Source organism: Merops nubicus, unplaced genomic scaffold, assembly GCF_000691845.1.
Source record: "Merops nubicus isolate BGI_N331 unplaced genomic scaffold, ASM69184v1 scaffold30237, whole genome shotgun sequence".
NCBI lineage: Eukaryota > Metazoa > Chordata > Aves > Coraciiformes > Meropidae > Merops > Merops nubicus.
This window is the reverse complement of record NW_008618849.1, coordinates 33,693-43,357: the sequence shown is the minus strand read 5'-3', so window position 1 is coordinate 43,357 and position 9,665 is coordinate 33,693. Positions and strand designations below refer to the sequence as shown.

At 51.5% G+C, this 9,665-nt stretch overlaps 1 protein-coding gene across 1 annotated transcript in view; it reads right to left on the bottom strand.

Annotated features, from left to right (window-relative positions):
* Positions 1–8,900: 8,900 nt before the first annotated feature.
* DOCK10 (dedicator of cytokinesis 10) overlaps positions 8,901–9,665 on the bottom strand; it is a gene marked incomplete at its 5' end in the record, with an annotated part of 33,921 nt that continues 33,156 nt past the window's right edge. Inside the window, one exon of the mRNA XM_008943602.1 lies at positions 8,901–8,999. Within this exon, the coding sequence (XP_008941850.1) occupies positions 8,901–8,999 (99 nt within the window). The remainder of the gene's footprint in view (positions 9,000–9,665) is intronic.

Here is a 9,665-nt window from a genome sequence, read left to right as displayed (position 1 = left end):
AAAATTTTTAATAGCATTCAGCTCAAAAGTGCTTTGTACTTTGTTGGGGGAAGGCTGAAAGGCAGAGGAAGCCAAACAGCCCCTTTGGACCCCACCTTTTCCCCTAGAAGGCAGCTGGAGAGGAACAGCCACAAGGTTGGCAGGCACTTTGCACAGCTGGTGGCTCATCTCCCATCCCCTGCAGGCTCCTAACAGCCAGGCTGGGAGGTCCTGCATGGGGCAGCACCCATGGGTGCCACGGACAGCCCTGGCTCCTCAGTACCTGTCTGCTCCTTGGGTGCTGTGGCAGGACCAGGCACGATGCTTCCATGCAGGGCTGCTGGGGAGCCGGCTGGTCCTTCCCCATCATCATGGAGGCTCCTCACGCTGCCGTTGCCACCTCCTCCTGCTGTCCCTCTCTCTGTTGGCACAGCTCTCTGCCCGCAGACCTGCAGCTCTCCCCTCAGGGCCCTGTTTTCCCTCTCCAGCTTGTTGATTTGGGAGCGCATCTTGCGGATGACCTGGAGGAGGTGCGTGTTCCCCTCCATGGCTCCCGCCAGCGGTGGCCCAACCCGGCCCTTAAAAGCCCCCGAGGAGCAGAAGTCCCTCCCCGCACGTGGGGCTCGGCCAGCTCCCGTTGCTGAGCAGGGCTGGACCCACTTGTCAAGTTACTAAGAGAGGCCCCATGATTTATTCATTCAGGGGTTCATTTTTCAGCGCGGAGCTGGCCGCCTCCCCGCTGCACAGATCGTTGTCAACACACTATCACTGCACCATGGAAAACCCTCTGCCCCCTCCCCAGGCTTTGGGGTTCTCCAAAGGGACCAAGGAGCATGGAGCACATTGGTCCTCAAGCTTGGCACCTTCCACTTACCCGAAGAGCCTGGTGATGGCCGGAGTGGCACATAGGGAGCTCTCCCTTACCCTGGGGCAGTGGCTCGCTCTTGCTCTGCACGTCTGGGAAAGAATCAGCACTTTCTCAAAGGAAAACTGGATTTCTGCATGAAAGCTGATAGGGTGCAAGACCCCCACTACTGCCAGCAGCAGTGTGGGGTGAGCAGGTTAAAGGGAGAGGCTCCTGGAAGGGCTCAGCTGAGCCCACTGCCCCTTCCCAGGTGCCTGGGGAGGGTTGCTGGAGTGGACCATCTGCACCCGCATCCCGGGAGCGTAAGGAGAGCCAGAGTGGGCATGAATCTTGCATAAGGAGGGGAAACACAATCCTCGGGGCTGCTCTCATCACCTGCTCCCCAGAGTGATCTCTCTGTTGGCAGCAAACCACAAAACCCTGTGGAACGTCCTTCCCAGCCTCCCCCAACTGACATAGCGATACAAAACCGAGAGAGCCAGCAGCAAAATCACTTCACACACCTTTTGCTTTGAGACCATCCACCTCCCAGCAGCTCAGCAGTGACTCAGGAACATCTGAGGAAAAAAAAAGACCCTTTGGCTGTGTGCACTTCACCGCTTTGCTGCTGGAGGCTGGCGGAGGAAAGGAAAGCTGCTGTGAGATGCTCAGAATAAGAGATGATTGAGTTTTGGTTTTCCCAGAGGGTGTTGGGGGGGTACCGTGAGGAGGACATCGTGAGGAAGCCATCAGGTCTGCAAGGAGGCACTGCCACCCAGCAGCTACTGGGAAAATGGGAGAAACTGCTGGGATGGAGAGAAAATCAGGGATGCAGACTAGGAGCTGGGGCTGGGGCACATTCCTGTGTGGGCCGTGCTGCTTTCCTGGGAGCAGCATCCTCAAAAAGTGCTTCGTAAAGACCAAGTGGCTGGTCCTGGCTCTTCTTTCCAGCCCATCCAGCTTGCAACAACAAGAAGCATCAGCTCCTGCTGGGTTTTTTCCTCCCCTCCAGAGAGATGTTGGATTCTAGGATCATAATAACACAAATGGGAAGGAGTGGGCAAAGGTGGGCTCAGAAAAGGGCTCGGACCCAGGCTCAGATAACAGTGCAAGTGCCTCCATGCTGGGGACAACGGGTGGTGAGCAAAACTGCTGGGACCAAAATACAAGTCCTCTCTGTTTTGGAGTCACCCACACAGCAGCAACCCTCCAGTACTGGTTTCACATTTACAGTTGTGGTTCTCCAGCAAGTGGATCAGGTACTGAAGCAGTGACAGCCTTCATGTGCAATTATAATATCACTGCTGCTGATCCTGCTGCTGGCAGGTCCAGCTGGGCAGGGGACACGTGCCAGCTCAGCAATCAGCTTAGCCCGGCTGCAACTGAAGACTTCTGCTCCTTGGATGCAATGCCTGCTGCTCCACCAGAACCAGACAGGAGCAGGCACAGACCTTGTGGCCACCAGGCTGGGGCAGGGCTGAGCAGCTCCTGGGTGCACTGCTCCACACACCACGGGTGGGACACAGTGCCTCTGAGCTGTGGCACGCTCATAGGCTGCAGATTTTGGCTGCCATGTGTTCAGTGCACCTTCCTGTGCCTCTTACAAACAGCTACAGCTGTGGGGCTTTCACTATGAATCAGTTCAAGTCATTTGGCAGAAAGGATGGAGTTAAGTTGTGCTTGGTAGGACATGGACTTTGGTAAAACTGTATTCATAGAAAGATAGACTGGTTTGGGTGGGAGGGGATCTTTCAAGGTCATTTGGTCCAACCTCCCTGCAGGGAGCAGGGACATCAGCAAACAGAGCAAGTTGCTCAGAGCCCCAGTCAACCTCACCTGAAATGGTTCCAGGGATGGGGCATCAACCACCTCCCTGGGCAGCCCAGGCCAGGAGCTCAGCACCCTCAGTGTAAAAAATTTCTTCCTTATATCTAATCAGAACCTCCCCTCTTTTAGTTTCAAACCATCACCCCTTGTCGTTTTGCAACAGGCCATGCTCAAACCATTGTCCCACCTTTCTCACAGGACCCCCTAAGTCACCTCCCTGGAGGCAGAGGTGGAGTTCCTGGTACCTGCCGGGCTCCAGCAGCCCCCCAGCTACACCCCAGCATGTGCTGTGCATCAGCGGGAGGCAGGAGCTGCAGACCAAGCAGTGCAGTGACACAGAACCTGCCAAGGAACCCCAGGAGCCTCGGGGAGCAGGTCGGCTCTTTGTTCTGCCACTGCTGGACACCCTGCAGGTCCCTGCCCCGGGGGCACGCGAGGTGCGGGGTGTGCCCGTGGCAGGGGGTGCAGAAGGTGTGTTGTGAAACCTGCCAGCTGCAGAGAGGTGGCTCCTGCACGGCCACCGCCGGGGCTCAGAGGTTTTTCCAGCCATCCTGCCAAAGCTGCTCTCTTGCATCCCTGAAGGTTAGACAGATAAAAAGCCCCAAAAGGTTGGGTTTGGTTTTTTTTCAAAGCACAGCATTTTGTCCCTGAAAATCCACCAGCAGTAAGTGTGTGGGTGTCTCCTACGACGTGCTGCAGCTGGAGGTGTGTGGGCCTCCCAGTGCAGGAGCCCCTGTGTGAAAACAGAGTCCCCTCTCCGGGGCTGAACCCAGCTGGGGGCACAAGCTGCAGCCTTCCCATAGCCTTGCCCAAAAGCAGCGCTGCGAGGTCCACGGCAGGGACTGCTGCCCTGAGGCCAGCCTTCCCCCTCCCACCACGCCTGGGTGGAGCAGATGGAGGCACAGGACCAAGACTGAACGTAGCTGGGGGTGCAAAGTCTCTTTCTATTACTACGTGGCAATAAACAGGCCTTTTAAGCAGAAAGATCCTTCCTTTTTGCCTGGCATCAAACTCCCAATCCACAGACTTAGAATTACAGAATTGCAGAATTGGTTTTATTGGAAGAGACCTTCAAGATCATCAAGTCCAACCGTTAACCCAACACTGCCAGGTCACCACTAACCCATGTCCCTCAGCACCACATCTCCACGGCTTTGAAACCCCTCCAGGGATGGGGACTCCACCGCTCCCCTGGGCAGCCTGGGACAGGCCTGGATGATCCTGGCAGGGAAGAAATTCTGTTTGGAAAGGAAGTGGGGAGCGTCAAGGTCAGACCCCATGGAAATGTTCACCGGCCTCACGTGTAGCCAGGCATGAGAGGGCACAAAGCCCTCTTCATGCTTCAGTGCCACCTCGCCTTACACTCATGACTAATTAAACTCCCTTTTAACCACGGTGGAGCTGCACAAGCTCCAGGGAAGGAAAGAAGATGGCAAAACTCAACGGATGTTTAAAGCAGTCTCATGTTTCATAATCTGATTAGATAACGATGGCACAAAGAAAGTTATCTGACTAGTCTGTTTAACAGGTAACTGTTGAACTTGTTAATGACCATTAAATGTCCTTTTTGTCTCATCTCAGGTTTCTGAAAGGGGTCTGATTTCCAGCAGGGGATGCTCAATACTTTCAAAAAACCAGACTTCACCTGGGCATGGGAAATAGGAACACTGAGAACCATGAGTCACATCCAAAGCCCTTGGCTACGGTTGATGGACTGGGCTGGCTACAGAAACACCTCAGACTTTGCAGGGAGCACTTGAGGCCTCCATGTTGCATTTCCAAGACGCTGGGTCGCTCCCTTTAAATGGATCCTCAAGTTAGTCTGGAATGATCAGAATTCATCTGCTTGATGCCAGCTCCCTGCAAGCACAACATATGCTCCTGAGTACAGAACTGTGCCTCGTGCAGGAAAATCTATAGGCTCAGCTGGAGATTTCTGTAATGAGAAGCATGCAACTGGGCCCACAGTTACCTGCAGAGAGCTTGTGAGAGCTCTCACGTTAACCCAAGCCATCACTCCTGGGAGATAGCCTCAGGAGCAGCTCCAAGCAGAAAATCCTACAATTCCAAATAGTCAGTATTTCTTACTCATTTTTCTTTTCTCAAACAAAACATACCCTATAAAACACATGAGGATATTTGTATCCGTGTAGCCAGAAGGTATCGTGCCACATGCAATCTGGGCAAATACATTTAAAACATGACTCAGAGCTACAGGAATCATCACATGGCATCTGCAGGTCACAGAAACGTTATCAGAGGGCAAGTTTCCCCCAACAGCCCTTCTGTGACAAAACTGACTGAGTCCAGCTGCCTGAGCAGCATCCAGGGAGCACAGCTCAGGGAGCACACAGGAGAAGCTCCTGCCACAAAGCTGGGGGGAGATCAACCAGAAGAAAAGGGAATGTGCATTTCTTTGCTGCTGTCCAGGGGGAGATGCTTGTACTGAGAACTTGAAGATACTTGCTGGAGTGAGTAATTAAGAACTCCACGAGGAACTGCAACAACCTGGACAGCAAAGTCAGCAATACTGATTGCAGCTTGGCATTGCTGAGAATTTTCCCCAAATACCTCTACGTTGTCAATTTATGGGAGCATTACAAGCCACTGCACATGTATCCCACGTGGACTATGATTCCTGACCTGAAGAACACATTCATTACTCTAATTCCCACCTCATGGGGCCTAAGGGATGCTCCCAAGTGCATGGGCCATGCCCAGGATGGATCCCAAACCTCTGTTAGGCACAACGTCCCCACAGGGCAGCAGCACCTCCTCCTGCAGTGCCTGGAGCCAGAGCTGCTCAAGGGCCAATGCTTTTGGATCTTGAGGCCACACATGTAAAAGAGACACATGGCCTACTAATGAGGAGGCTCCTCCAAATGAGCTTTTGATCATTCTGCCTTCAAACCACTCAGACTCTCTTGGCCTGATAATCCATACACTGCCACAACCTTCCCCTAACCCTGCTGGTCTCAGTGCACTTCTTCTTTTTCCCCATCTCCAAATACTCCAACAGGTGCCTGGGAAGTAGGAAAGTTACCTGGTATTTTCCATAGCTAATATTTCACCAAGGAACCGTGCTTGACTCCTCTTGAAAAGAATAAGAACATTCTCACCTCCTCCCCGAGCTGCCCCGCGAGCCCATGGCTGCCCAGAGCTGCTCTCTGCAGACTGCAAACAAAAAAAGAAGGTTCTGGAAGGTCCCTGTGCAGGGGAGAAGCTGTGCTGGGGTCTCTGTGCTCAGCCACATGCCCACCCTGCCATGGTGGCCTCCTGGATCACCCAGCACCCCACCCATGGAGCAGGACCCCATCCTGCCGCAGCCCCTGCTCCAGTAGTGCTGGCGAGCGCCTGTTCTGCTCCTGACCTGCACACTGGGAAGAGTGCTGGGTTTGCAGCACTCCCCACCGGGCTGAGCATCACCACCAGAGGTGCTGGTGAGCCCAGGGAGGGCATGGCCAGAGGGACCTGACTCATTCAGAGCAAACTCCCTGATTTTAGCCATTTCAAAAGAAAAGCAGCAATTTGGTGTTTCTCTACTAAAATCACAGAATCCCAGCATGGTGGGGTTGGAAGGGGCCTGTGGAGATGGATCTCGTCCAACCCCCTGCTCCAGCAGGTCACCTGTAGCAGGGTGCCCAGGATGGTGTCCAGGTGGGTTTGGGATCTCTCCAGAGAAGGAGACGGCACAGCCTCTCTGGGCAGCCTGCTCCAGGCTTGGGCACCCTCACAGCAAAGAATTTTTTTTCTCATGGAGAAGAAACTTTGCCCGCTCCACACTGCAGCCTCCAGACAGCAAAGTGAGGGCAGGAGGAGCAGGAAACTCTTGTGAGGGCAATGGGTCTCTGCCAAGTGGTTCCTGCTTAAGCAGCTCCCCAGGGGATACAGGGATAGTGAAGCTGAAGGTCCTTCCTAGTCATGACCATAGCTCTATATGGGGAAAAAGTAAATCAGCAGATGCATTCAAAACCATAGCAGATGTTCTAAGACACCCTTGCTAGTTCATCTGTCTTGATGATTCATCCTCCCATATTAGTTAGAGCTGTAATACTGAGCAGTCCGTGACTGGTTTTATAAATGTTCAAAACTGTAGTAAAAGGTATATGCAAAAATTATCCCTGTTCAGATCAAGTTGACGTTGCCAACATAACATCTCTGCAGTGAATGTTAAGATATGATTACCCTGTAAGGAACGACTCCTATTACACATGTAATACATCCCCCTCTAATTGCAATTTAAGCCCTGGGTTGTGGTTGGGTGTCATGAAAGATGTGATTAAACATTAAATATGTATAATGCTTAACTCCTTTTGGGGTGTTGGGATAGCCTCCACTAGGTAACTAACATCAGTAACTTCTTTTGCGCTCTGAAAAGTACTAAAAGTAGCTCGATTTGAGGCTGGTGCAGGACGATCTCCTCCCTGAGGTGACAGGGGGTCTCCCACCAGCCTGGCCTACAGCAGCCATGGGCTGAGAGCCTCCCTGAGTTCCTCTTCACCTCCTGCCCCTTGTACCCTGCTCCTTGCAGGGGTCACGGTGCCCAAAACCCCCTTGGCCACCTGCCTCTCCTCCAGCTCTGGCCACTTGAGTCTTCTCAGGCAGAGCTATTTGCCATGAAAGCATGATGGAGAAAAATGCAGGTTTTCCTCTTACACGAGTGATCTGAGAGCTGCACACGCCGAGCACCAGCAATGACACCAATGACAGTCCCACATCACACACTTCCACGTAGACATTATTTTTATGCCTGTTATTATTAATCTTGCTCACAGCCTAAAACTCAGAAGCCTTGTCAGAGTTTCATCTATAAACCCCTATGTAACTCCACGCTTAGCAAGAACTAGGACAGAGGCTTGAAGAGGTACCAGGAGCTGTTTTCCCCATCTATATTTCTTTTCTTCAAGCAGAGCAATTAACCAAAAAAGCTGACTGCAGCATTTCTCACCGCCACCTTTGCCGGGTCCCTGGGACATCTGTGCTCAGACCCTGCCCATCCTGCAGCAAAACCAAAACCTCTGTGTGTCAGCACTGGGGATGTCCATCTGCTCCTGTACTTGTCTCCCTGCCTCCTGCATTCCTCTCCTGCCCTCCCCTCGACGCTGGCACGAGCTGTGGTTGAATGCTTTGTTCAAAGCAAACGTTTGCTAACTTGTGCTGGTTCGTGGGACTGTGCTGAAAGTGCCTGAATGGAGCAGGAGGGAGGAGCCTCTGGAACAAGGACCCACCTTGTTCCAGTGCTGGTGCTGGAGATGCTCAAGCCTGAGCATCTCCAGCACCAGCAAAAAGCTAACAGCTAGAACAGAGGCTGGACTTTCAGTCACCCAGAGGAGGCTTCAGAGCTGGTGGCTTAAAACAAACCAAACCCCACAAACCCTTAGACTTACACAAGAAATTCATTTTGTGTGTAAGCTGTTGAGAAAACAATCCATGGATCTCCTTACCTCTGCTTCTCAGACCACAGCTTGGCTTCAGCCCAGCCTGGTGTCCGCTTCCAACAGTCCCTCAGTGCCAGCCACGCTTTTGCAATCCACTTATTCCCGAAGAAGCCCAACAGATTTAGTTGGTCAACTCTTGTGAACATTAATTAGAAACAGTCTGTCTCCATATCACCATGATGGCTTCTAAAGTACCTGAGACTGCATGCTGACTCTTCCACCTTGCACATATAGATGGGGGAATTCAGAGACCACCTTCAGCTCTTGCCTGCAGGGCCAGGTTACAACTTGAGTTGAGGTTCACCAGCTGTGAGCTGGGAGTGTCATGGGAAGGGGTACAGGGAAAGGAGACAGTAGGGCAGAATGAGGACCTAGAGCTGGGCTTGCACCTGATCAAACACTCGTGAACCTGTGGAGACCTCAGAGGAATCACCAGGGTTGCTCCAGGGATCGTGAGCCACAGCTTAATGGATCTGTGGGGGAGAGGGATCCTAATGCACATGCACAATAAGCAGGGACGCCCAAAAGCAGGGATCTTCTGTGGACAAAGAGATGAACCTGAAGTAGCGTGCGAGCACCAAGGCTAAAGGCAACTCTTAAGAGCTGTCAGAACTGCTCCACCTCACCCCAACATGACACAGGAACAGAAACAAACACCTCACTAGAGGCACATGGTTTCCCAACAGACAAAATCTGAGACTACAAACTTCAAAGGAAGAGCTGTGCTTCCCTAGCCTCAAGAAGGATGACTACATGGGGGCCCTGTTGCCCAGGGTGGCCTTGGTCTTCAAAGATGGTCACAAGCATCCCTATCAGCAACTGCTAACACAATGTGGAGGTGGAATGCAGGAGACATCCCCATCTCCACCACCCTGTAAAGCACCAATGTGGGAACCAACCAACGCACCGACCTTCAAAGAGAAAATTTTATGGACGCTTTTATACACATACACAAATATTTTAATAGAACGGTAACTGAAATGTTATCCATATTCTTAGTACTGTCATAATTAACTAAAAAGATTTTTTTTTTAAATTTTGTAAAAATGACATATTTTACACATCTTCTATTTACAGTCGCAATATACTTAAATGTTATAAAACATCCACTCTGACCTTTAAAATATATGTATACGAGGACTTAGTATTAGATATATTATAATTTATAGGAAACTTAGGGTTTGCTGTGTACCTAGCTGCTCCATGGCAATTTTATAACCAGCCTGGCTTAATGAAGGCTGCTCAAAACAAATAATCGACGACAAAAAAAAAAAAAAAAAGACCAAAAAAAAGACAGGGAATGTGCAAATATTGGGGCAGGCAAAAAAAACCCAACAAACAACAAAAATATCAAGCTTGCAGCTTTAAAAAATAACACTGTGAAGACTTCCAATAAATTAAAAATGTAACCCACAAATCCTTTTCCTGGCCTTGTCTGTCATTAATTTTCAGTACTATTAATGTAAAAGGAAAAAAAAACCCCACCCCAAGAACAGACCCCCCCTCCACCCCCCAGGTCTTCCCAAGGCCAGGGTCGAGCGTCAGGACTTGGCGGGGGCGGCAGGGGGGGCCGGGGG